The sequence below is a fragment of the Chiloscyllium punctatum genome, chromosome 4, assembly GCF_047496795.1.
Source record: "Chiloscyllium punctatum isolate Juve2018m chromosome 4, sChiPun1.3, whole genome shotgun sequence".
Lineage (NCBI taxonomy): Eukaryota > Metazoa > Chordata > Chondrichthyes > Orectolobiformes > Hemiscylliidae > Chiloscyllium > Chiloscyllium punctatum.
In genome coordinates, this window is record NC_092742.1 from 49,393,392 (window position 1) to 49,421,367 (window position 27,976).

The 27,976-nt window shown below is 39.9% G+C and overlaps 1 protein-coding gene across 1 annotated transcript in view; it reads right to left on the minus strand.

The window, feature by feature from the left end:
* The window catches only part of LOC140476278 (uncharacterized), a 39,905-nt gene that overhangs the window by 3,996 nt on the left and 7,933 nt on the right, over positions 1–27,976 (minus strand). The window contains exons 2-5 of the mRNA XM_072568629.1: positions 17,543–17,610; positions 12,506–12,701; positions 8,281–8,361; positions 2,190–2,248 (exon numbers count right to left, since the gene is read on the minus strand). Of these exons, the coding sequence (XP_072424730.1) occupies positions 2,190–2,248; positions 8,281–8,361; positions 12,506–12,701; positions 17,543–17,610 (404 nt within the window). The remainder of the gene's footprint in view (positions 1–2,189; positions 2,249–8,280; positions 8,362–12,505; positions 12,702–17,542; positions 17,611–27,976) is intronic.

Genomic DNA, 27,976 nt, shown 5'->3' on the forward strand with positions numbered 1-27,976 from the left:
CTAAATGCCCTTTAAATGTTGCAATTGTACCAGCCTCCACCACTTCCTCCGGCAGCTCATTCCATACACGTACCACCCTCTGTGTGAAAAGGTTGCCCCTTAGGTCTCATATCTTCTCTCCCCCCCCCTCCCCCCCCCCCCCCCCCCCCCCACCTTCACCCTAAATCTATGCCCTCTAGTTCTGGACACCCTGACGCCAGGGAAAAGACTTTGCCTATTTATCCTATCCATGCTCCTCATAATTTTATAAATCTCTAAGGTCAGCCTCTGACTCTCCAGGGGAAACAGCCCCAACTTGTTAGGCCTCTCCCTATAGCTCAAATCCTCCAACCATGGCAACATCCTTGTTAATCTTTTCTGAACCCTTTCAAGTTTCACAACATCTTTCTGATAGGAAGGGGACCAGAATTGCACGCAATATTCCAACAGTGGCCTAACCAATGTCCTGTACAGCCGCAACATGACCTCCCAACTCCTGTACTCAGTGCTCTGACCAATAAATGAAAGCATACCAAATGCCTCCTTCACTATCCTATCTACCTGTGCCTCCACTTTCGAGGAGCTATGAACCTGCACTCCAAGGTCTCTTTGTTCAGCAACATTCCCTAGGACCTTAGCATTAAGTGTACAAGTCCTGCTAAGATTTGCTTTCCCAAAATGTAGCACCTCACATTTATCTGAATTAAACTCCATCTGCCACTTCTCAGCCCATTGGTCCATCTGATCAAGATCCTGTTGTAATCTGAGGTAACCTCCTTCGCTGTCCATTACACCTCCAATTTTGGTGTCATCTGCAAACTTACTAACTATACCTCTTTTGCTTGCATCCAAATCATTTATATAAATGGCAAAATGTAGAGGTTCCAGCACCGATCCTCATGGCACTCCACTGGTCACAGACCTGCAGTCTGAAAAACAACCCTCCACCACCATCCTCTGTCTTCTACCTTTGACTCAGTTCTGTATCCAAATGGCTAGTTCTCCCTGTATTCCATGAGATCTAACCTTGCTAACTAGTCTACCATGGGGAACCTTATCGAACGCCTTACTGAAGTCCATATAGATCACATCTACTGCTCTGCCCTCATCAATCCTCTTTGTTACTTCTTCAAAAAACTCAAGTCAAGTTTGAGACATGACTTCCTATGCACAAAGCAATGTTGACTATCCCTAATCAGTCCTTGCCTTTCCAAATACATGTACATCCTATCCCTCAGGATTCCCTCCAAGAGCTTGCTCACCACTGATGTCAGGCTCACTGGTCTGTAGTTCCCTGGTCTATAGTTCCCTGGTTTGTCCATACCATCCTTCTTAAACAGTGGCACCACGTTAGCCAACCTCCAGTCTTCCGGCATCTTACCTGTGACTATCGATGATACAAATATCTCAGCAAGAGGTCCAGCAATCACTTCTCTCGATAGTAGGCAGGTCATGCTTCAGTTATAAGGAGCACTAATAAGACTACATTGGAGTAATATGCAGAATATTGGTTTCTTTATTTATAGAAGGATGTAGTGCCTTGGAAGCACTTCAGAAAAATTTATCAGACTGATATCTGTGATGGGTGAATTTTCTTTTAAGGAAAAAAGTGGATGGGCTAAGCTAGGGTTTAGAAAATTGGAAGGTGACTTAATTGCAATATATAAAGATCCTGAGAGGTTTTGGCAGTGTGCATGTACGAAGTATGTTTTCTCTTGTGGGGGAGTCTAAAATGCGGGGTAACTATTTAAAGGATTGCCATTTAAGATTTTGTTTTCCTCAAGAGTCATGGGTCTTCAGAACTTTTCTTGAAAATGTGACGGGGCAGCATCGTTGAATATATTCAAGGCAGAGGTAAATGGATAAGTAAAGGGGTGAAAAATAATTGAAGAGTGGTGAGAAGATGGAGTAATCCCATTGATAATGATCTTATCGAATGGCTGAGCAGGATCAAAGGGTCTTTTGACTACTTCTGCTCTCGGTTCTTACAATTGAATGTTTCCTTGTCTATTTAAATGTGAGACCCTCCAGAGTTCCCTTTCAGTGACTTACCTGACAGCACGTAAACAAATGGCCTGATCTTCACTTTTCACAAGGTAAGACATTCATCTCAATTCCAGCTAGTATGATTCTAAGCAGGAATTAAAATCAGGCCAACTGCTTCTGATGCATTTTAAGATTTTAAGAACTGTGGAATTCCTACACCTTACCTGCGAGTAATTCTGCCTTTACAAACTTCCATGGTCCCAAGCGGTGGCACAATTGTAGTCTGAAAGAAAAAAAAAGTTTTCAACAAGTAAACATTTTTAGGTAAAACATTTTATGTTGAAATTATCTCTTAATCACTGATTTTGTTCAAATTCACTATTTCCCAAGCCTTTTATTGTTACTTTTTGTGTTCTCCAATATCCAGCTAATTACTAACTGAACTTCAGTTTCTCTGTTCCCTGTGGCTAAGAACAGAAGCGACTGAGTACTGAAAGTTCTTTTTAAAAAAATTAGTGGAACATGAATTGCAGGAATATTCCATAAAATATGCTGCTTACAGTAATGAGTTTACAAACCATGTACTGTTTTATTCTGAAGAGTTTGCATTTAACTATCGAATAACGATGTCAGCTTCTACTCACTCTGGCAGTATGAACAGAACCTGTGTGCTAAGCCAGACTGCAGTTTGTATTGTGTATCTAGGATACGTTATAATCAGCTATGGTATGTCTCATTAATGACCAGTGTACAACACTACCACAATATAAATAAGAATTGTATAGTTCCTTAACAATGATTGGATGTTACTAACCCTTTAGAGACAGGCAATGGGGAAGTGGGGAGGATTGAAGTGGAAAGGGTAAGTGGTGGGGAGGATGTTCCTCATTGCATGCTGCTCAGCCCAGGAAAGAGTCCCAATAGCTGCCTGCACAGCATATCCTCACCTTAGTTTGGCAGGTGTGTTTGTGGAGCTCTGTTCTAGATTCTTTTCCATATCGATGATTTAGGTCTAAATGTGAGATAGCTGATGTAGACATTTGAAGAAACATGATGATGCAGAACTGATCGATAAACTAGTTAAAGATTTGGAGGATATCATTGCTTTATTACCCAAAGCATAGAATTTGCTCAAACATTGAGGCATTGATTTTCTAGGCTACAGTACAATGTGCTGTTCTAACCACTGCATTACAGGAATAATGAAATCACACTGATAAGGGTACAGCAGAGATTTACAAAGATGTTGCCTCAAATGGGGTATTTTCACATAGTAAAGATTGGACAGGCTGGAGTTGTTTCCTTTGGAAGCAAAAGTGCTACAGGGAGATTTAATTGAGCTGTGTAAACTTGAGGGGCCTAAATACCAAGGAATTACCTATTTTTCTGAGCGGTGAGATCAGTAACAGATGGAATGGATTTGAAGTAACTGGAAAAAGCACAAGGAAATTGGGGAAAAACATTTTCATCCACAGAGTGGTGAAGGGCAGAAACTAGCTGCCTGAAAGAACTGGATATCAGTGCACCATAACTTACCGACCTGCAAACAGAGTTTGGCAATGAGATTATTTGGATGGATAATTTTTTTGCTTATAGCCATGACCACCAGAATGCTTCCTCCATAGAAGATTTCGATGGTAAAATTCAGGGCAATAAAATCAAAGACATTGGTAATGTAGGGCTGGATATGTACATGGTGAGACACTGAGCATGTGCCTAGGCACAAGGTATTGCAAGGTGCCATGTTGCCAGAGGGTAAGGTTACTTGCACGTTTGCTGTACAGGACTCTGACGACTTTGATGGGCCAGGCTTTAGAAGATGACTCATGGGTGCACATCACAAAATGCTTTAGGTGCCACCAGAGAGCATGCAGTCAATATCAAGGAACATCGAGAAACCTATCCCTGAATTTTCTGCAGAGCTTGGAGCCCATCCTTCCCAGAACTGAAGTGATGGCCCAGTCCTCAGATCCTTCGATGTGACCATGGTGCAGCATCTGATGGTCATAGTACAGCTCCCACTGCAGCACTAACATCAACTCTGAAAACTACTGTGGAAGCTTAGACTGAAGTTATGCAAGCTCAGACTACCTTTGGCATTACTGCAGTATGCAATTATCAAAGCAATTTGCAAAGTGTCACAGCAATCCAGCACACTTTCTGAGGTTGTTGAGGACCAGCCATAAAGGAGTGGCCTGATGCCAATCTCATGATGGAAGGTTGGATAGTATTCAGAGACTGTCACAATTCTTATGATTCATGAAGCCCAGGCAGCAGAATGGTTGCCTGAGCACACCAAAGGGCTGCAATATCAATTAGTTAAGACAGCACTGTGCAAGTGTGCATGAGTTCATATTAGTTTTGAGAGCCATGTCTTCAGTGTGTCACCTTTAGTACACAGTATCCAGTCTTTGTTTCTCCACCTGGCTGAAATGTAGCCAACAAAAGAGGAAGGCCACAGAATGAAATTGCCCTGACAGTTTTCAGGATATCAGGCACTAACTTGGATCATGTGCTGACTATTGACAGCCAACAAATAGATACCAAGGGAGTGGAATCCCTTTTTGCTTCTACTACATGGCAGGGTTGATGTGCAGTGCCCACAAAGCAATGTACATGCGGTCAATGGGACACTACATCACGGGGAAATCCTGCAAATCTAGCAAAGCTATTTGTTCTCTCCATCTGGTTCCCTCAGGTGAGAGGGAATTAACTTATCTCAATAAATGAAAAGCTTCAGTGACAGACTTCATGAATCGGTGCATTGCAAACTGAAAAAAGGTGTACACGTTGGCAGCAGAAGCAGCTCCAAAGATTCCTGAGATTTAAAAGTTCATAGCTTTAGACACCTTCACAGCAGCTGGAAATGTGCTCCTTATCAAACTCTGAAGTTGGAATTGTGACTGATACAATTCATAGATTTCAGTATGAAGTTCCTTAATGATGTACTGACATCTCAGATATTGTACATTGCTGAGGTTCAGATGTTGGAAATGCCCCCTAACACAAAGGGTTGATATGGTCTTATAGTACACACCTTCTCTCACTTCCTCTTCCATCAGCTTGGCCTTGTCGGTGGATTCTGATTATTCTCATGATCCTACACTGTTCTGAGAAGAAACCTGAGGAGGTCCATGTCTAGCAGCAATTGGTTTGTGAAGAAATCTTGAAGTCAGCAAAAAGACCTACCACACCGGTCGCTGCAGACTTTTTAAAAGGATAATGGAGTGTCCCTAAAAAAAAAATCTACATTTGTAACAACAGCCAGGAGAAAAAAAAACGATGAACTTGTTGACCTGCTCCACACGGTCCTAGGAATGATCACTTAACTGGAAGCAGTCACAATCCGCTCCACTAGATCACTCAAATATAAGAAACCTGCAAGGAAGCAGGGGAAGCAGGACGGCCTGCTAGTAAGACTGAGACTACTCTGTTTCAAGACCTCCCTTCCTAGCTTACTCCTAGCAAATGTACAATCTCTGGAGAACAAGATGGAAGAACCCAGATCATGGCTCAGCTTTCAGATGGCGATGAAACAGACTATATACAGGAGGTGAAAATGTGTTGTTGGAAAAGCGCAGCAGGTCAGGCAGCATCCAAGGAACAGGAGAATCGACGTTTCAGGCATCAGCCCTTCTTCAGGAATTTTGGGCTGATGCCCAAAATGTCGATTCTCCTGCTCCTTGGATGCTGCCTGACCTGCGCTTTTCCAGCAACACATTTTCAGCCCTGATCTCCAGCATCTGCATTCCTCACTTTCTCCTATATACAGGAGGTGGAAGATCTGGAAAAATGGTGCACTGAGAACAACCTAGCTCTCAATGCCAGCAAAACCAAGGAACTCATTATTAACTTTTGACAGGATGTTACTCATGCACACCCCCCCCCCCCCCCCCCCACATTAACAGCACAGAGGTGGAACGAGCAGCAAGTGTCATGAGTAGTCGTTCACAACAAGCTTTCTTGGACTCATGTGGATGCACTGGTTACAAAGGCCCAACGTCTCTTCCGCCTCAGACAGCTAAGGAAATTTGGCATGAGTGCGAATACCCTAGCCAACTTTTATGGGTGTGCCATCGAGAGCATTCTGTCTGGATGTATCACTACCTGGTTTGGCAAGTGGACCATTCAAGATTGGCGACGGTTACAGAGAGTGGTGAAATCAGCCTGTACAATCACAAAGGCCAGTCTCCCATCCATTGAGTCCATCTACCAGGCTCGCTGTCAAGGAAAGGCCGCCAGCATTCCCAAAGATCCAACCCACCCTGGCAATGTTTTTCTACAACCTCTATCATCGAGTAGAAGGTACAGAAGCCTGAACACGTGCACCAGACAGTTTCGTAACAGTTTTTAACCCTACTGTTGTTAGAATGCTGACTGGACTCACAAACTTTTAACATTTAACCTGTGTTTTTGTTTTTGCCACTGTTTACCTATTATTTACTTATCAATGTTACTTAACTCTGTGACCCACCTGTATTCCTCACAAGACAAAGCTTTACACTATGCCTCAGCACAAATAACAATAACTTCAATTCAATTCAATAATGGATGACTCCTTTAAATCATTCTGGTGGGGAGGTCCTTCCAGCTGACTAGCACACAGTTGTACTTAAGGGAGAGGCTGGAACATTGAGTCTCAAAAACAGTGCTGCTGTACACTGACATAATGATCTATCTGCACCAAATATTTCAGCAGACACTAACTGCAGGCTGTAATTCCTTTACTTCACAAGTGTGTGGGTGCGTATGAAGAATGAATACTGAACCTATTTTCTTGCTCAATGCTACTTATGTTATTGCTCAAATATTATAATGAGTAACACAAAGAGCAGAACAATCACCTCTAATTTGCCAGGTCAGAAGAGAATCTGTTTTTCAATTAAATGAGTAGTTACAGTCCAATTTGCAAACTGATGGCTAACAATGGATTTTTTTTTTAATCCAAGAAATGGAACATATGAATGAGTGAACTTTATGCATTAGAGAGGAATTAAGTCCTTATCCATGGTGGTAAGCTATCTGTATGAGCTTCAAATTGTATTTAATACCTGTTCTGTAATGAGTTACTGCTTTCAAACTCTGAAAATTCTGTTCACTTGTAATAATGTATCATTGTCTGGCTTACTAAATATTCCTGTCTTTTTATGGCATCTTCAGCCATCTACAGCTAAGAAGATGATTTCCTCTTTCTTTCCAAGCAAAATGGATGTTTTCACATCTTTTGTGCCTCAAAATGCAATACATTTTCTTCTGCAAAAACCCTTAAGTAAAAGTTCTCTGGCTCTAACCTTTATAAACCTTCCTGCTAAAATCCTGACCCTTTTTCTGCTTTTTCTCTAGATTTGCTCTCTTCAAGTTGAAATAAATTGAAGACTTTCTGATTCTACAATACTGAAATTATTTCTCTGTTCATTTCCCTGCTCCTTGCAGCTGTACCTTGCTCAGTGAGAGGTGAGAACTCTCTTGCCTTCCCTTTCTTGGCTTTATGCTGTTTGACTGGAATTTTCTCCTTTTCCCTCGAGATACCTAGCTTTATACTAGAACATTCTTTTGCCATTTACAGTGTCTCCTTCACTAAGGTCTCCGTCTTCGCAAAAGTGTGGTTTGCTGTTTCTCCCTTTTCCGAGTCCATAATCTTTCCCTTCTCACCAACATTTTAGTGAAGGTTGTCTTAGAAGTGCCCTCATGGCTACTGCAGTCTCCTTCTTCAGTTTTTGCATTTCAGCTGTTCACTGACTATCTATCTTTCTAGGGCAGCAGTGCTCTTGGTGAACAGTAAATTCACCTATTTAAAAAACAAATTCCTTCGGGATCTTCTGAAATTTTTTCCTGGCAATTGGGATCGCTGCATGGAATTCAAATTGGCACCACTGCTACCATGTGGTATTTTACCTGATTGATCCTGCTGCCACCTCAGGTACCTGGCACCTCTTCCATTGTGTGACACAGGTTAAGGGTTGTTTGATATAGTTCACTGCCACCAATCTTCCTTGGTCTTCTCTTTTAAAGTAAACCATAAATGAGTTAAGCATCCCCTAACTGGGGCACTGTAACAAAAGATCAAAACATTAACAGAAACTTACAATAAGTGCAACTTTCATTTCGTCAGGCATAATTATGAAGGACTCTTTGGAGCTGTATAGAATATCTGTTAAACATAGTGTAGGATTCAATTGTATCCACCCAAAAGACAGTATAACATCAGATTGGGTGGAGCCAATGCAATTGTTTACATTAACTTTTTTAGAACCAGTTTCTTACATAACAGTTACTATGTTTGCAATATTTTCATGAAGTTGATCATCTACTCACTGTTGGTCCATGCTGACACCCTATACACCCTGCCTTTTCTTGTAGTCGTTCCTCTTCTGTTTTCCAATTAAATGTTATACCCTGAAACATTTGTTGAAAAAGATGATGACTCTACCAAGCAGATTATGTTTGTAGGATTAACACTTATCAACCCCATCTTCTCTCAATACTTATAGGATAACCAAAAGGCACCTGCAATAGTGAAATGCACTTGTAATATGCTGTACCAGAGGATTTTTAAATATATTGAGCATAGATTATAGGTGTCATATAGAAAGCATCAAATATCATTAACAGTTACTAATTTCTAAATTTATGAGGAAGAATTATTAAAAATAGACAGTCTGATATGAATATTGATAATCTCAATGAAAAGATACTTAGCTAAAGTTGAAGCTTATGAAATTGAAGGAAAATTATTAACACAATTAGAAAATTAAATGAATCAGATAAAATAGAGAAAAGGCATTAGGCAGGAATTCTAATTGGCAACTTTTATAGGTGCGCCATCGAGAGCATTCTGTTTAGATGTATCACTACCTGGTATGGCAACTGTATCATTCAAGATCAGAGACGATTACAGAGAGTGGTGAACTCAGCCCAGACAATCACAAAGGCTAACCTCAAATCGACAGAATCTATCTACCAGGTCTGCTGTCAAGGAAAGGCCGCCAGCATTCTCAAACATCCAACTCATCCTGGCAACCTCTACCATCAGGGAGAAGGTAACAGAAACCTGAACACACACCAGCTGGTTTTGCAACAGTTTCTACCCTACTGTTGTTAGAATACTGAATGGACTCTCAAACTCTTAACATTCACCTGTAATTGTGTTTTTGTTTTTGCCACTGTTTACCTATTACTTACTCTTACTTATCTATGCTACTTAACTATGTGATCTGCCTGTATTGCTCGCAAGACAAAGCTTTTCACTGTGCCTTGGTACACGTGACAATAAATCAATTCAATTCAATTCAAGATCTGATAAATGGTGCGCTGCATGGATCTGGTTAGCGCCTCAAAGTTCACTGTATGTATTAGCAATTCATGTATCGGGATAGAAAGCAAAATACATCAAGAACATAAAGATTGATGTCAGTATAGATGGAAGTCGTAGGGTACGGTGCTGGAAAAGCATAGACAGTCAGGCAGCATCCGAGGAACAGGAGAATTGACGTTTAAGCAGAAGCCCTTCATCAGGAATGATGAAAGGTTTATTCCTGAAACGTTGATTCTCCTAGTCCTTGGATGCTGCCTGACCAGCCGTGCCTTTCCAGCACCACACTCTTCAACTCTGACCTCCAGCATCTGCAGTCCTCAGTTTTTCCCAGTGTAGATGGAAAGTATCTGAGCAAAACTATGACAAATGAATTTCAGTGTAGATAGATTTAAGTGTCATTCAATTCGGATTAAAAAAGGTAGTGAACCTTCTAAGTGGTGAAAATCTGGAGACAGCATAGGTCCAAAAGAAGTAAGAGGACACGTGGAGAGGAGACCACACCGAAGTGCGACGTAGACTGAGTGCACACTTTGGAATTTGAATCGCATGGGAATTTCTGATAAGTTTAAATTAAAATTAAAGATTCAGACATAAAATCTCAAACTGCAAACACTTAAAAGGTCTAGTGAAAGCTGAAAGTGATTGCCACGAAATGTTGTTAATTATTGCAGCAGAAGGCTGAGGTAGCCTGGGAGTAAATTGCCAGCTTCAATAGATTCCAACAAGTTTGCAAACCACACTAAGCAAGGGCACACACAGAGAGGAGACTTTGAGTGTGATGGAAACCAAGCATGAATTTGAGAATTTGGTGCAGAAGCAATAAAATACTTCTTTTACTGTCTCCTTTCAGCATCCAGAGTGTTCTTAATAAAAACTGGAAGTGTTAAGCTCGAGACATTGAATAAATGAGAGAAGCTCTACTGATTGAAACATGAAACAGACTGCACGTGTCAATTCAGTCGGTTTCTGACACATACAGTCTGCTGTAAATCAGAAACAAAAAACATAGGAAAAGCTCAGCAGGTCTAGGTGCATCTGTGAAGAGAAAGCAGAGTTAACGTTTCAGATCTGGGTGACGTTTCCTCAGAACTGCTAAGTGCTCTCCTTTTATTACCAAGCTAGGAGATCATAACCTTCTATTACTTTATTTACATAGATTAATAACTAATGAAATATGTTAGGTAAGACAGAAACTGCAGAGATGATGGTGTGCTGTAATCCCAGATAAACGTAAGCAGCTTGCACAATTTTACTGCAGAGTTGATCAGTTGCAGACATTGTGGGATGCCAGGGCGGGGCAAAATTACCTGAATGCTTTGTTAGGTTAGGCAAAAGTGTAGAATTGTTGAGTGGTCAGGGGTGGGATGGTATGAATGCATGTGAGGCAGACAAAGGGAACCTGCATGTAGTGATGGAGGAGCCATAGCCCTTGATTTTGGCCCACGAGCTGTTTGCCACTTATGTGCAGAAAGACTGCAGGATGAATGAATGAATAGCCATGGTATCAAGGCAGGTGAACAAAAAGGGATGTCACAGTGATAAGAGACAGTACAGATAGAGGAATGGGTCCGGTTCTCGATCTGCAGCCAGGAGCTCCAAATGTTGAGTTACCTGCCCAATGCTAGGATTAAGGACATCTCCTCTTGCCTGAAAAGGACATTAAAGTGAAAGGGAGTGGAACCAGTTGGAACCAACAATACAGAGTACCATTATTAAAAAATGAAATTAAAAGGTTCTTTATCTGAATCTCAAACTATCTTAATAAGATCAACTAACTTGTGGCACAATTAAGGTAAATGGTTGAGATGTATTCACTATTAGTGAGAAAGGATCTAGCATCTGAGGTTGTGAAGTAGAATTAATCTGAGTAGAAATTTGGAATAGCAAGAGTCAAAATACATTAATGGCACTGTATAGGCCCCCTAGTAGTAATTATATAAAAAAACAGTTTGTCACAAAAGCAGTGTGTGCTTTTATACAGATTTGTACAATCATTCATAGAATTGTAGAATCCCTACAGTGTGGAAACAGGCCATTTGGCTTGAGTCCACACTGAACCTCCTAACAGCATCCCAACCAGGCCCATCCCCCTATCCTATCCCTGTAACCCTGCATTTCTCATTGCTAAACCACCTAGCCTACACATCCCTGGACACCATGAACAATTTAGCACGGCCAGTCTACCTCGGAACTAACTAGGAATAAAGCCAACTTAGATATAGTATTATGCACTGAGTCAAGGTTCATTAGGAATGTCATAGTGATCATAATATTACTCAATTCCATGTTGAGTTTGGAAGTGACATTTTCCAATAACTAACAAGAATCTTAAACTCAATCAGAGCTATTTACATGGGTAAGAGGTTAGCACTGGCTAAGATTAATGGGTAAATAGACTAAAAATTAATGCAGTAAATAAACATTATAAAACAAAGAAATACCCACAATTTCAGTGGATTAATATTTTTAAAAGTCATTAAACTCTCATAGATGATTGCAGAAAATAAGTGGTCAAATGGAATGCTAATCTTTTTATCAATAGGTCTAAAATGCATAGGATTGTAAGTTGTACTACAACTATATAGACTACTCTGAACAGAATGAGCTCCACTGGTTCAAATGGTTATAATGACCTTACACTGAGTGAAGTACAAATTTATGAAATTATATCTAGACTCCAAAGGTGAAAGTACAAAGATAGATTATGCAGACTCTTGCCCAAGTACCTAGAATTTAGAAAGTTACATTTTATTTTCTAAGTTTCAAGTTGCGTTGGGAGAACATATGGAGTAAGTGAAGAGAAATTATTTTCCTAGTTGTGAAATCTAGGATGAAGAGATATTTCAGTAGTAAAGTTAGGGAACACTTCTATATGAAAAGCATAAGATAAATTTGGAACTTTTTTTTAAAACTATGGTGATTGCTGCTACAACAATTGCTAATTCTAAAATCTGCAATGAATCCAAGTTGTCAGGGAATAAGGTGCAAACGTGGGTATGCGGAGTCAAGAAACAGCAACCATGATCTAACTGAACAAGCTTCAGGTAAATAGCCCTATCTTGTTCCTATTTCCTTTGTTGTCAAGTACAGAATGTCCTATTGAGGTAAGAAAAAGAGAAGGCAAAATTCTTTTATTCACCCATCTTTTTAAGAATGGGTAGCTGATCACAAAACTTTAATCTATTATGTTTAACTCATTCACATAAAAAGAGGATTTCAACTCACATCCCGTGGATCATGGTATGTGTTGTAGGCATCATGGTATGCTGTCGTCCAACGATCAATATTTGGTCGGCCATACACATCCAATGGAACCAACTTTTGTGATCCAGTTGAAGTTGGAATACAGCATAAATTGGATTGAGTATTCATATATGCCGGAGCATGATTTGATTGCTCAGCAGATCTCCCATATTGTTCTCTGTAATATTTATTAAACAAATCAGATTTTATTGCAGTATATTTTGCAGTTTCGTAGCATCTCTTATTCTGTTTACTGCAGGATTTTCCCTTTTAAACTGTGTAATCATTCAAAAATGTCTCTTTATGCATCTTGTAGTTAATTTCAAAGTGACTTCAATGTTGGTTTAATGAAATTCAAAGCACTGGAGAATATCTCCTACTCCAATCCAAACTATAGTTTACAATATTTTATAAAAACAAAAATTGCTGGAGAAAAACAGCAAAGTCTGGAAGCATCTGTGGAGAGAAAGCAGAATTGACATTTCACGTTCAGTGACAATTCTTCAGTTTCTCCAGCAATTTCTGTTTTTGTTTCAGATTTTCAACTTCCGCAGTTCTTTATTTTATTTTACAATATTTAACCTGGAGATCAGTCATTTAACTTCTAGTGTGAATCTATAGATCTGGACCTGATTCAGAATGATTTTGCTTTTAAAAGCTACTATTACCACAACCAACATTTTTCCCCTTCTACCCATTGAGATTGTCAAAGAAGAACACTTGTGCATAGGAAAATGGGGCAGCTAGTTATGTCCTATTTCCCATCAGCATTGCATTTTGGAAGTCAGGGAAGTAGATAGAGTCATAGAAATGCACAGCATGGAAACAGACTCTTCGGTCTAACCCGTCCATGCCAACCAGATATCCCACCTGCCAGCATCCAGCCCATATCCCTCCAAACCCTTCCTATTCATATACCCATCCAAATGCCTCTTAAACGTTGCAATTGTACCAGCCTCCACCACATCCTCTGGCAGCTCATTCCATACACGTACCACCCTCTGTGTGAAAAGTTTGCCCCTTACATCTCTTTTATATCTTTCCCATCTCACCCTAAACCTATGCCCTCTAGTTCTGGACTCCCCGACCCTAGGGAAAAGACTTTGCCTATTTACTCTATCCATGCCCCTCATAATTTTGTAAACCTCTATAAGGTCACCCCTCAGCCTCCGACTCTCCAGAGAAAACAGCCTCAGCCTGTTCAGCCTCTCCAGTTCAAATCCTCCAACCCTGGCAATATCCTTGTAAATCTTTTCTGAACCCTTTCAAGTTTCACAACATCTTTCCAATAGGATGGAGACCAGAACTGCACACTGTATTCCAACAGTGGCTTAACAATTGTCCTGTACAGCCACAAAATGACCTCCTAAACCACATACTCAATACTCTGACCAATAAACGAAAGCCTACCAAACGCCTTCTTCACTATCCTATCTACCTGCTACTCCACTTTCAAGGAACTATGAACCTGCACTCCAAGGTCTCTGTTCAGCAACACGCCCTAGGACCTTACCTTTAAGCGCATAAGTCCTGCTAAGATTTGCTTTCCCAAAATGCGGCACCTCACATTTATCTGAATTAAACTCCATCTGCCACTTCTCAGCCCATTGGCCCATCTGGTCACGATCCTGTTGTAATCTGAGGTAACCCTCTTCACTGTCCACTACACCTCCAAGTTTGGTGTCAACTGCAAACTTACAAACTGTATCTCTTACGCTCGCATCCAAATCATGTAAATGACAAAAAGTAGAAGACCCAGCACCGATCCTTGTGGCACTCCACTGGTCACAGGCCTCCAGTCTGAAAAAGAACCCTCCACCACCACCTCTGTCTTCTATCTTTGAGCCAGTTCTGTATCCAAACGGCTAGTTCTCCCTGTATTCCGTGAGATCTAACCTTGCTAATCAGTTTCCCATGGGGAACCTTGTCGAACGCCTTACTGAAGTCCATATAGATCACATCTACCGCTCTGCCCTCATTAATCCTCTTCGTTACTTCTTCAAAAAACTCAATCAGTTTGTGAAACATGATTTCCCATGCACAAAGCCATGTTGACTATCCCTAATCAGTCCTTGCCTTTCCAAGTACATGTACATCCTGTCCCTCAGGATTCCCTCCAACAACTTGCCCACCACTGAGGTCAGGCTCACTGGTCTATAGTTCCCTAGCTTGTCCTTACCACCCTTCTTAAACAGTGGTACCACGTTAGCCAACCTCCAATCTTCCGGCACCTCACCTGTGACTATCGATGATACAAATATCTCAGCAAGAGGCCTAGCAATCACTTTTATAGCTTCCCATAGAATTCTAGGATACACCTCATCAGGTCCTGGGGATTTATCCACCTTTACCCATTTCAAGACATCCAGCACTTCCTCCTCTGTAACATGGACATTTTCCACGATGTCACCATCTATTTCCCTACAGTCCATATCTTCCATTTCCTTTTCCACAGTAAACACTGATGCAAAATACTCATTTAGTATTTCTCCCATTTTCTGCAGCTCCACACGAAGGCTGCCTTGCTGACCTTTGAGGGTCCTATTCTCTCCCTAGTTACCCTTTTGTCCTTAATGCATTTGTAAAAACCTTTTGGATTCTCTTAGCCCTATTTTCCAAAGCTATCTCATGTTTCTTTTTTGCCCTCCTGATTTCCCTCTTAAGTATACTCCTACTCCCTTTGTACTCTAAGGATTCACTCGATCTATCCTGTCTATACCTTCCATATTCTTCCTTATTTTTCTTAATCAAAATCTCAATTTCTTTAGTCATCCAGCATTCCCATATACCTACCTACCTTTCCTTTCCCCCTAACAGGAATATAATTTCTCTGGAAATATCCAAAATTAATCTAGTCCCATCTACCAGTATTTGGTCGATATCCCTTTAAACCCTCCTATTCATATACCCATCCAGATGCCTTTTAAATGTTGCAATTATACCAGCCTACACCACTTCCTCTGTCAGCTCATTACACACATGAACCACTCTCTGTGTGAAATCACTCCCCCTGAGGTCCCTTTTAAATCTTTCCCCTTCATATGATGATAGAATCCCTACAGTAAGGAAGAAGGCCATTCAGCCATCGAGTCCATACTGACTCTCTAAAGAGAATCCCACCCAGACCCATCCATCCTTGTAAGCCTGCATTTCCCATGACAAATCCACCTAGCCTACACATCCTTGAACACTACAGACAATTTAACATGACCAATCCACCTAACCTGCACATCCTTGGACTGTGAGAGGAAACCAGAGCACCCAGAGGAAACCCATGCAGACATGGGGAGAATGCACAAACTCCACACAGACAGTCGCCCGAGGCTGGGATTGAACCCAGGTTCCTGGCACTGAGAGACAGCAGTGCTAACCACTGAGCCACTGCGTGGCCCCACTCACCTTAAATCTATGCTCTCTGGTTTTGGACTCCCCAACCCTGGGGAAAAGATCTTGATTATTCACTCTATCCATGCCCCCCTCAGAAACCTCTGTAAGGTCACCCCTCAGCCTCCAATGCTCCAGGGAATACAGCCCCAGCCTATTTAACCTCTTCCTATAGCTCAAACTGTCCAACCCTGGTAACATCCATGCAAATCTTTTCAGAATCTTTCAAATTTCACAACATCCATCCTATCGGAGGGAGACCAGAATTAATTGCAGTATTCTAAATGTGGCCGAACCAATGTCCTGTATAGCCACAACATAACCTCCCAGCTCCTATACTCAATACACTGACCAATAAAGGCAAGCATACCAAACATCTCCACTATCCTGTCTACCTGCAACTCCCTTTTCTAGGGACTATGAACCTGCAATCCAAGGTCTCTTTGCCTATCGGGCCCATCTAATCAAGATCCCTATGTACTCCGAGGTAACCTTCTTGGCTGTCAACTACATCACTAATTTTGGCATCATCTGCAAACTTATTCATGAGACCTGAAAGAATTACATCCAAATCATTTTACGTAAATGACAAAAAGCAGTGAACCCAGCACCGATCCTTGTGACACACCTCTGGTCACTGGCTTCCAGTCTGAAAAGCAACCCTGCACTACTACCCTCTGCCTCCGATCTTATGCATATCAAAATGGATAGTTCTTCCCGTATTCTATGTGATCTAACCTTGCTAACCAGTCAACGACGCGAAACCTTGAAGAATGCCTTACTGAAGTCCACGAAAACCACACCCATTGCTCTGCCTTCATCAATCCTCTTCATCACTTCTTCAAAAAAACCTATCAAGATGGTGAGGCACGATTTTCCATGCACAAAGCCACTATATCCCCAATCAGTCCTTGCCTTTCCAAATACATTTAAATCCTATCCTTTAGAATCCCCTCCAACAACTTATGTCAGGCTCACCGGTCTATAGTTCCCTGGCTTTTCCCTACCAGCTTTCTTACAAAATGGCACCACCAATCTTCCAGCACCTCACTTGTGGCTATTGATGATACAAACATCTCAGCAGGTGGCCCAGCAATCACTGCCCTAGCTTCCCATAAAATTCTAGGGTACATCCGATCAGGTCCCGTGGATACATTGTAAGGCATCCAGCACTTCTTCCTCTGTAATCTAGACCATTTTCAAGATGCTTGGTAGGTGGAGGAAAATGGAGTTTGGATAGGAGCACAGAGTATCCAATTTTGTCATTTATTTCCACCACTGTCCTGCCAAATATACTTCCAAGTCAAATCTCTGTAAAAAGTGTTTTATTGCACCTATTTTCCATTACTGTGCCATCCATACCATACCAATGTAAAAAGAGATCATAAAATCATTTCATGAACCTACACCACTGAAGAACTTGCCCAAGGTGACCCAAACTTTTCTAACATTTACACTTTTAACATTTTTGTACCATGAATCCAAGTTCTTGAAGTGAAAGGAGCCTCAGGCTATTCTCATACCTGATTCACCTACATCATTTTCAATGCTCAAATGCAATCAAACATATTTTTGTATACTCTACACAATGCAGTTTTTTTTTCAGAAACTCGTAAAATCTATCAAAATACTCACCCAGGAGGGCACATATTTGGAACAGGATGCCAACAAAGATCCATATCTTTTATTTCAACATAAACAGTCTAGGTGGAAAACGACAAAACAAGGTTTTAATGAAGGTGTCATATGAAGCACAGCTTCTGTATCTAGCAAAATTACCCATGTTCTTGATTTCTAAATATCAGTCTTTGTTGTATGCCGTCCAACTGAATTATTACAGGTATGTGCTGAAATGGTGAGACTGCAGCATTGCAGTTCAACTCTAAATAGGGCTGAACATAAAAAGGGCTAATTCCAACAAGCATCTCCTCTGCTCCTCTTGGATGTGACCTATCAAACCTTGTGCCCTTTGAAGTCTTTTCTGCACAATCCTCTGTATCAGCATTCATCCATAAAAATTGATTCTATAGAAAATCATAAGACAATGAATGAATATATCTTCCTTCCCAGCCTAATAATTCAGATATTTTAATGTTAGTGGAATTAGAGATGCATATTTCAGCTACACTCGTCAGTTAAAAATTATATATATAGTAAAGGCAAAATGCTGTTGATGCTGGAAATAGGAAATAAAAACAAAAAGTGCTGGAGAAGCTCAACAGGTCTGGTAGAGTCTGTGAACAGAAATGAAACAACTTGAAATATTAACTCTATTTCTCTTTTCATAGATGCTGTCAGAACTGTTGACAACCTGTGATCAGTAATATCTTAAGGATTGCAGCTATTCAGCAGTATTTTTAGTGGTTTATTACTAGCTGATCATAAATTCACAGAACACAAATGGCAAGATGTGGGAGCAGACATGAAAACAGAAAATGCATACTGAACAAGTCACACCTGACATTTATCAAGTGAATGAAGTTTTACCAGAGAAATCCTTCTAAATTGTGTTTTCTCTTCATAACATCCTCACATTAAATTTACTACTTTGTACCTGGAATATAGTGCATTAAATTAAAGTTTTAAATTAAGACAGATTATAAAAATATAAAAGACACAATGGGCAAAGTTTCACCCATTTCCATCCAAAAGTCATGATATTCTGATCATGAAGTTAATTAAACATTTCACTCAATATTGAGCCCTGACATGAACTAAGTAGTTGTGAGTTCAACTTTATTGCATAAAAGAATGAAATATCATACCTCAACTAATTAATGCAATTGCTAACCTGCTGGAGGATAACTCTCAATATATTATCAAATACATTTTAGCTTGATTGAAGTGATATAATAATCCCATTGTGATGTCGGACAGACTGGCATAAGTTAAAATTAGTGGCAGGAGTAGGGAGCTGTATTTTTACATTTTTTACATGAGCTGAGAGTAGAAATAGTGGTAATATCACTTGACTAGGCTGATGTTCTGGGGATATGGAGTCACATCTCACCATGGTGGCTAGTGGTATTTAAACTCAATTCATAAATCTGGAATATGTAGTTAGCTTCAATGATGGTGACCATGACAACTTCCAGTTTTTGTTGCAAAAATCCATCTGGTTCACTCAGATCCTTTGGAGAAGGAAATCTAGTGTCCTTCCTTAATCTGGCCTACTGGTAACTCAACATCAATAGTTTATTCTTAACAGCCCTTCGAAATGCTACAATAAACCACTCAATTCAAAGGGCAATTAGGAGAGTCTTTGCCAGTGATACCAACAACCTATTAAAGAAAAACACCTTTAAATTATTATTATGGCCAAGATTCGATGTTCCATGCACACAGGCTAAGGCTTTTTCAAGATCTGAAGTCATTTCAGGCTCAAAATGTTAACTCTGCTTCCTCTCTCCACAGACGATGCCAGACCCACTGAGTTTGTCCAGGACTCATTGCATTTGGTTCACCCAATTATTTGCCCTTCTTGCCATGTTCTCTGTCACCTCCAAGAATGGAATAACCACGTCATCTTTATGTAAAGCTTACTTTTAGCAGAAAAAAAACCCCAAAACAAACATTTCACAGTGAAGTCAGATGCAAGATATACAACAATGCCTTACATGTAATTTGTATTATTGTACATTTGTAACTAAAATAATGTCATTTAAATTGTACAGTGTAATTTCTTTAAAAATATTTTCAACAATGAAAGGAATTGCCTCCCTTTAGATGTTCCCATCACTGCAGGATTATATGATTCATTTAATCACAGGTTAGGAAGACACAGAAGTTACAGCACTGAAACAGATCATTTGGCTGAAGTGAGAGAGTTAGGGATTCACTTGAACTTTTAATTGTAGGACTTCAGTCAATTACAATTGTAGACTGAGTTTCGAGAAGGCCAATCCAGCAGTTTACGGGTCCTGAATACACGCAAGATCCAGTCTAGGTATTGTTAAGACATGGGTAAACCCTTCTGCTTAAATTTAAACCAGCGACACAGAAAAGATTTATCCCGTGCAGTAATCTGTGAAAATTCGAGGCACCAAGAAATATTTAAAATAAAATTAACAATTTTATTTCTTAAAGCATAACAGAGAATAATTAAAAACAACTATTTATAATTCCTTCCTCTAACCTAGCTTTTACTTTCCCTTCTCGAACACTCGTCCGATAAAACCCCCAATTAAGATTTACCAAAATTCAAATTTCAAAGCCAGGCACCTGTCAAAACTTCCCTTTGTAACTTCCTCTGTAGATTTTCTTCTTCTTAGAGAATTCTGTTTCACAGGTCATTGATAGATAAAGGTATCTTTAAGAGAGCTATTTTTCAGGCTATCTGTACATGCTGGTGGCTTGGCAGTTCTCTCCCAACTGTTCAATTTTTCCCAATCTTATACCCCAAAGCATCAAATTGTTTCAGTGGATTTTAATATTATCAATATACTAAATTCGAACTTGATTGGAGGTTGGTATTTTGGGGTACAAATTAAACTGATTGGCTGAATTTGAATTTGTTTGCCTCATAGCAACTCAGTCAGTGCTTGCTAGTGGACAAAATGCTACATTGTAAATTCTCCAGCACTGTGTGCCTGCTCAGTCCTACACTCTCAAAAAGGTACAGTACACTTCCACACCTTCCTAACACCAACCCCACCTTAAGAAAAAATGAACTATCATAATGAAAAAGATGGCTTCATTTTTTTTCTATTCTATAAACACATTACCCTAACATACAGACAACTTTATTCTAAGTTCACGTTAACTTCTTCCAATATAACTGTATATAACATTAAATAAATACAAATCCCATCTAAGATTATCAGTTAAATCTGAGATAATGCATCTGCAATTATATTCTTATGACCTGCAACATGTACAATTTGTAAATTAAAAGTCTGTAACATAAGACTCCAATGAAATGTCTCATATTCTTGTCTTTAAAGCCTTCTAAGAATGTAAGAGGATTGTGATCCGTGTACATAACCATCTCCAACACATTAATGTGTATGTCACAGACAAAATGTTGTTAGGCCAGTGCCAAACTCAATGGTTCTTTTCCGATCATGGAGTATTTCTGCTGGTGGATGTTGAGGTTCTTCAAAAAGTAACCAACTGGCGTTCAATCCCATCCTCATCTTCCTGGAGCAGTACAGCTCCAACTCCAATGTCACTAGCATCAATGATTAAAAAGGTTTTGCAAAGTTTGATATAGCTAAAATTTGTTTGGTGGTTAATATTGCTTACAAATGGTCGAATGCCTCCTGGCATTGTTCTGTCCACCGAAATGTTTGTGTCCTTGTTCAGCAAATCAGTTAATGGTACTACTACACTGCTGAAGTTTGAAACAAACGTCTGATAGAATGCACTGAGTCCTAAGAATCGAATTGTCTCTTTCTACTAGGTTGGTCATGCAAATTTCTCTATGGCTTTTGTCTTTGCATCCCGTGGGGTCAACCTTCCATGACCGATGTTATGTCCAAGAACATCACCTCTGCATTCGCAAATTCAGTTTTGTTTAAGGTGATTACCAGTTTTGCTTCTCAGTCATTTAAAGAACTCTGCCAACTGTACCATGTGATCTTTCCAGGACTTAGTAAAGATCACTACATCATCTAAATAGAGTGAAGAGTTTGTTAACCAAGCCACAACTTTGTTCGTGAGTCTTTGGAATGTGGCGGGTACGTTCATCATTCCAAAGGGCATCACTTTAAGCTGATATAGCCCATTTGGGGTTACAAACACAGAAATGTCTTTCGCCGTCTCTGATAAAGGTACCTGCCAGTAACTCCACATTCAGTCCAACTTGGTGATGTAACTGGCTTGTCCGAATTTCTCGATATAGTCCTCCAATCTAGGAATTGGATAGGAGTCAGATTTTGTAATGGCGTTGAATTTCCGATAATCCACACAGAATCGTTGAGTCCTGTCCGGTTTGCGAACTAAGACGATCAGAGAACTCCACTTGCTCTGGCTTTGTTCAATGGTATCGTTATCGAGCATATCCTCCACCTCCTTCTGGTCCAGTCTGGCTTTGAAAGGATTAAGCCAATAGGGATGTTTTATCGGAGCAGTATTCCCTACATCTACTTCATGTACTAATACCATTAGTCTTCCCCATCAGATTCTTACATATGTCCTTACACTGCAGTAACAAATCTTTCAACTGTGTGCTATGGTCCTGAAACAGCTTACTAACCTATCACACTCCAAGAATTTCTTCATTTTTAATCTAGTTTGAGGCATATCAAAATCCACATCATCTGGATTTGATTCCTCACTCTGCGGGGCAGTAACTATCACCTATTTCTCCAGTTCTTCCTCTCTAGTATAATACGGTGTCAACATATTCATATGATATACCCAATACCTTTTTTATTCCTATCTGGCATCTTTACTAGATAGTTTACCTGACTCAACTTTTTCTCAATTTGATAGGGATCACTAAACCTGGCTTTGAAGGGATGTCCTATCATTGGTAGCAGTACTAACATGTCATTCTCCTCAGGAAAACATCAGAGTCTCAGAACTTTTATCTGCCATCTTCTTCATTCTATGCTGTGCCCTCTTTAGGTGCTGTTTAGCTAACTCACCTACTCAATTTAGTCTCTCCCTCACCTCTGATACATAATCTAAGTGTGAGATCACCGACTTTGGTCCTGTCAATTTTTCTTTAATATTCCCCATGGGACACTCGTTAATAAGGTTAGATCTCATGGAATATAGGGAGAACTAGCCAATTGGATACAGAACTGGCTCAAAGGTAGAAGACAGAGGGTGGTGGTAGAGGGCTGTTTTGTCAGACTGGAGGCCTGTGACCAGTGGAGTGCCACAAGGATCGGTGCTGGATCCACTATATAAATAATTTGGATGTGAGCAGAAGAGATATACTTAGTAAACTGTCAGATGACACTAAAATTGGAGGTGTAGTGGACAGCAAAGAAGGTTATCTCAGATTACAACAGGATCTTGACCAGATTGGCCAATGGGCTGAGAAGTGGCAGATGGAATTTAATTCTGATAAATGCGAGGTGCTGCATTTTAGGAAAGCAAATTGTAGCTGGGCTTATACAGTTAATGGTAAGGTCTTGGGGAGTGTTGCTGAACAAGGAGACCTTGGAGTGCAGGTTCATAGCTCCTTGAAAGTGGAGTCGCAGGTAGATAGGATAGTGAAGGGCAATTGGTATGCTTTCCTTTATTGGTCAGAGTACTGAGTACAGGAGTAGGAAGGTCATGTTTCAGCTGTACAGGACATTGGTTAGGCCACTGTTGCACTATTGTGTGCAATTCTGGTCTCCTTCATATTGGAAGGATGTTGTGAAACCTGAAAGGGTTCAGAAAAGATTTACAAGGATGTTGCCAGGGTTAGAGGATTTGCGCTATAGGGAGAGGCTGAACAGGCTGGGGCTGTTCTCCCTGGAGTGGAGGCTGAGGGTGACCTTAAAGAGGTTTGTAAAATCATGAGGGGCATGGATAGGATAAATAGGCAAAGTCTCTTCCCTGGGGTGGGGGAATCCAGAACTAGAGAGCATTGGTTTAGGGTTGGGAGGGGAAGAAATTAAAAAAAAGATCTAAGGGGCAACTTCTTCATGCAGAGGGTGGCAAATGTATGGAATGAGCTTCCAGAGCAAGTGGTGGAGACTAGTACAATTGCAACATTTAAAAGGCATCTGGATGGGTATATGAATAGGAAGGGTTTGGAGGGATATGGGCTGGCAGGTGGGTCTAGATTAGGTTAGGATATCTCGTTGGCATGGACGAGTTGGACCGAAGGGTCTGTTTCCGTGCTGTACATCTCTATGACTCGGATTCTAATTTTAAAGGGCCTCTCACTTCTTGCCTGAATATTAACTCAAAGGGAGTAAACTGAGTAGATTCCTCCAATGGCAAACAATACAAATGGGTATCTTCACTCAATCACTCAGGTAATCCTCACTGTATGGTTTTCAAGGTCTGATTCCACCTTTCTAAATCTCTCTGGGATTCAGGATGATATGCACTGGATTTAAAGTGCTGTATACCAAAGCTATCTATAACTTCCTTAAAACAACCTAGCAGTAAAATTTGACCCTCTGTCTGACTGAATCTCTCTGAGTAGCCCATACCGTGTGAAGAAAGCTACAACCTCCTTGACCACCTTTTTTGCCTTGATAGTCTGTAATGGAATTGCCTCTGGAAATCTGGTAGACACATCCATTATGGTTAACAAGTATTGATTCCAACTTTTAGTTCTCAGGAGGGGACCTACATGAAAGGTTCTTCAAATGCAGGAATTGGCAAGAAAGGTGCTGGTTTTATTACCGCCTGTGGCTTACCTACCATTTGGCATGTATGACAAATACGGCAAAAATCAACAACACCCTTGTGCATTCCAGACCAATAAAAATGTTTCTGTAACTTAGCCTGAGTTTTTCATACCCCTAGGTGACCTCTTAAAGGTAGTTCATGTGCTATTCATAACACCTTCTGTATGCTACTGGCAACAGAGTCTGGTGCACTTTGGCCCATTTCTTCTCTGCACTAACCTCACTAATCTCTCTCTTTCTCTCTCCCTTTCTTCTGTCTCTCTTTGGTCAGCTAAGAACCTTCTTTCTCTCTCTTTGTTTATCTTCTAACTCCAATTTCATTAATTGTAGTTTAAGGTTTTCTACCTCTACTGCACTTATCTGTTTCTCTGACACATCTAATTTACAATTTCAGCTTTACTTTGGTTAAACCCAAATCTAACTTATTTGCTAATTCTAAATGTTTGTCATTTTTCTTTTCTTCAAACTTCCTTGGCAAATTTGAGAATCATCTTCAAATCCCAGAAGCTCTGTAACAATTTTAAAGAGCCATTTCTCTCTCACTTTTAATTTAATCAACCACAAGTCACCAAAATTAAACAAATTGTCTCACCTACGTTTATTTAAAGATCTAGGACACTAACTTGCAAGCGATTAAATCTGTTTGGACTTTTCATACCCCCAAGTCTATTCAAATCTGTTTAAACCAGTTAAAATCCCATCGACGAGGCCCAATCTCTTACAACATGGGTAAACCCTCTTGCTTAATTTAAACCAGCAACACAGAAAAGATTTATCCTGTGCAATAACATGTGAAAATTCGAGAGGGCAAGAACTATTTAAAATAAAATTAACAACTTTATTTCTAAAAGTAAAAACAGAGAATAAGTAACTAACTCCTTCCTCATTTACTTATTTTTTACTTTCTCTTCAGATACTATTCAGATAAACCCCCCCCCCCCCCCCACCCCCTGATTAAGACTTACCAAAATTCAAATTTCAAATTTCAAAACCAGGCACCTGTCGAATCTTCCCTTTGTATCTTCCTCTGTAGATTTTCTTCTTCTTAGGGATTTCTATTTCAAAGGTCATTGATAGATAAAGGTACCTTTAAGAGAGCTAATTTTCAGGCTATCTGTACATGCTGGTGGCTTGGCAGTTCTCCCCCAACTGTTCACTGTTTTCCCCCGGTCTTATACCCCAAAGCACCGAATTGTTTCAGTGGATTTTAATATTGTCAATATATTAAATTCAAAATTATTTTGGGGTATAATTTAAACTGATTGGCTGAATTAGAATTTATTTTTTGTCTCATAGCAACTCAGCTAGCGCTAGGCCCAAATGTTATATTGTAAATTCTCCAACACTGTGCCTGTTCAGTCCTTCACTCTTTTAAAGGTACAGTATACTTCTACACCTTCATAAGAGTACAAATCTGTTCTCACAAGTTTTACAGATTTATGAGGGTTATCACAACAGGTACAAATGAAACAAAGCTTAATAAAAGCAGTGGTTCTCAATTGATTCTCTTCAGATGACAGTTCATGATATTAGTTGACTGAGCACAGATTCCTTTTGTTCTTTTGACTAAGTTCTTTTTTGGTCTTTGGTGCACGAACCCCTGAGAATTACAGTGTGTTAATCCTTGCTAGCTACTACCTACTGTATATGTATGATCAGAGACTCCTGAACTCAAATGAGCTTATCAATGGGTGAACAGCCAATCGTGGATCGGCCAGTGCTCTGATTGGTTTCTTTAACAGTAAAGATCATAATTATACTATTTCCTACTATTTCCTGATTCATTATGTGCTGTTGTTGAAAGTGAGCACTGCAGACTGGTGATTAGAGTTGAGTGTGTGTTGCTGGAAAGGCACAGCTGGTCAGGCAGCATCCGAGGAGTAGGAAAATTGACATTTCGGGCAAAAGCCCTTCATTAGGAAAGGGCTTTTGCTCGTAACGTTGATTTTCCTGCTCCTCGGATGCTGCCTGACCTGCTGTGCTTTTCCACCACCACACACTCAACTCATTATATAACATGTCAATCACTTTGTAAGATCATTCCTTTTTTATGCGTTTACAATCTTAGCTACCAACTCCATTGGTCTTTACCAAGATAGTATGGCATAAATGGACAATTTAGGTGTCTGCTCAGAGTGTGTAGTTTCAACCCCTGGTGATCTAAATCTCCATAATCTCAGGTGTCCAATTTTATACACTGAAAGTTCTCAAAAACCGATCAATATCCTTTTGACTCAAAGAACCACATGAGACTATACAACAATAAATTAAAGAACAAAATATAAATTCAAAACTAATATACATAGATTTGCTACATACTTTGTTATAAAACTAAAGTAATTTAAAACATAGCTAAGTAAATCCTTCTTCCTCAAAGCATTCTCACAATTTACATTAGCTTGAACCATAACAACAACCTTAAAACAATGATCTTACTTTTGACTTGAGCCATATGGCATTCTTCATTGCCGAAATCATTTAAGATAGAATAAAATTTAATTTCTTGCTTTTTTAATGTTTTCAGAATTCTTAAGCATTCACAAATATACGACCATATTTCTGTTAACCTTTGCATAAAAATGTAATACCAAACACATTTACTCATGCTGTTCCTATGTTCCTCATCTCTAATTCTACTATACATCTGCCCAATCTTATTTTGAACGTTGGCAGCTTTTGCCTCAGTAATGCTCAAATTGAACTCCACAACCTCTAACTTTCCAGTGAAAAAAGTTCATTTTGCTCTCTGCTCCAAATTTCGTGCATTTAATCTTCTATGTCTTGTTCTTTATTTTTTCCATTTCAGTAACTACTGTTAACAGAGCTGTTTTCAAGCATTACTTTATATTTAAATTTTGGCATACTATCAAATATTCCAGGGAAATTGTGTTATTTTTCTCTCGACTGCCTCAAAATTGTTACAAAATTAGAAAAAATGGGCAATCAATTTCCAACTTCCACTGTCTGATTTTTAATCGTTGAGACACTTCATAGACTAAAATGCATTTTAATAAAGGATGAAATATTGATTTGAGAAGGGTGCAGTGACCACTGACAATAGGGTGAGCCAGTTTGATGGTTTAATGAAACCATCAATTAACAAGGCCCAGTGAACAGAAGTTGACAAGGCATCAAAATCACTATAACCATTTATTTGATTTACACCTTTTTTGAAGTTCCAGATATTTGATTGGACATCAATGGGATTCAAGTCAGATTGTCCAGTGTCAGAAGCAAAACATGGAACTTCATAAAATAACTATTTCAAGCCATTGCTTTGGGCAGAGAAAGATGATCGATTCATAACAGCAGACCTGAAAGGTTTGCTCACTTTCTCACTGTCATAGAGATGTACAGAATGGAAACAAACCCTTCAGTCTAACCCATCCATGCCGACCAGATATCCCAACTCAATCTATTCCCACCTGCCAGCACTCAGCCCATATCCCTCCAAACCCTTCCTATTCATATACCCATCCAGATGCCTTTTAAATGTTACAATTGTATGAGCCACCACCATTTCCTCAGGCAGATCATTCCATACATGTACTCTGTGTGAAAAAGTCGCCCCTTAGGTATCTTTTATATCTTTTCCCTCTTACCCTAAACCTATGCCCTCTAGTTCTGGAATGTCCCACACCAGGGAAAAGACTGTCTATTTATCCTATCCATGCCCCTCATGATTTTGTAAACCTCTATAACCTCAGCCTCAGACACTCCAGGGAAAACAGCCCCGGCCTATTCAGCCTCTCCCTGTAGCTCAAAT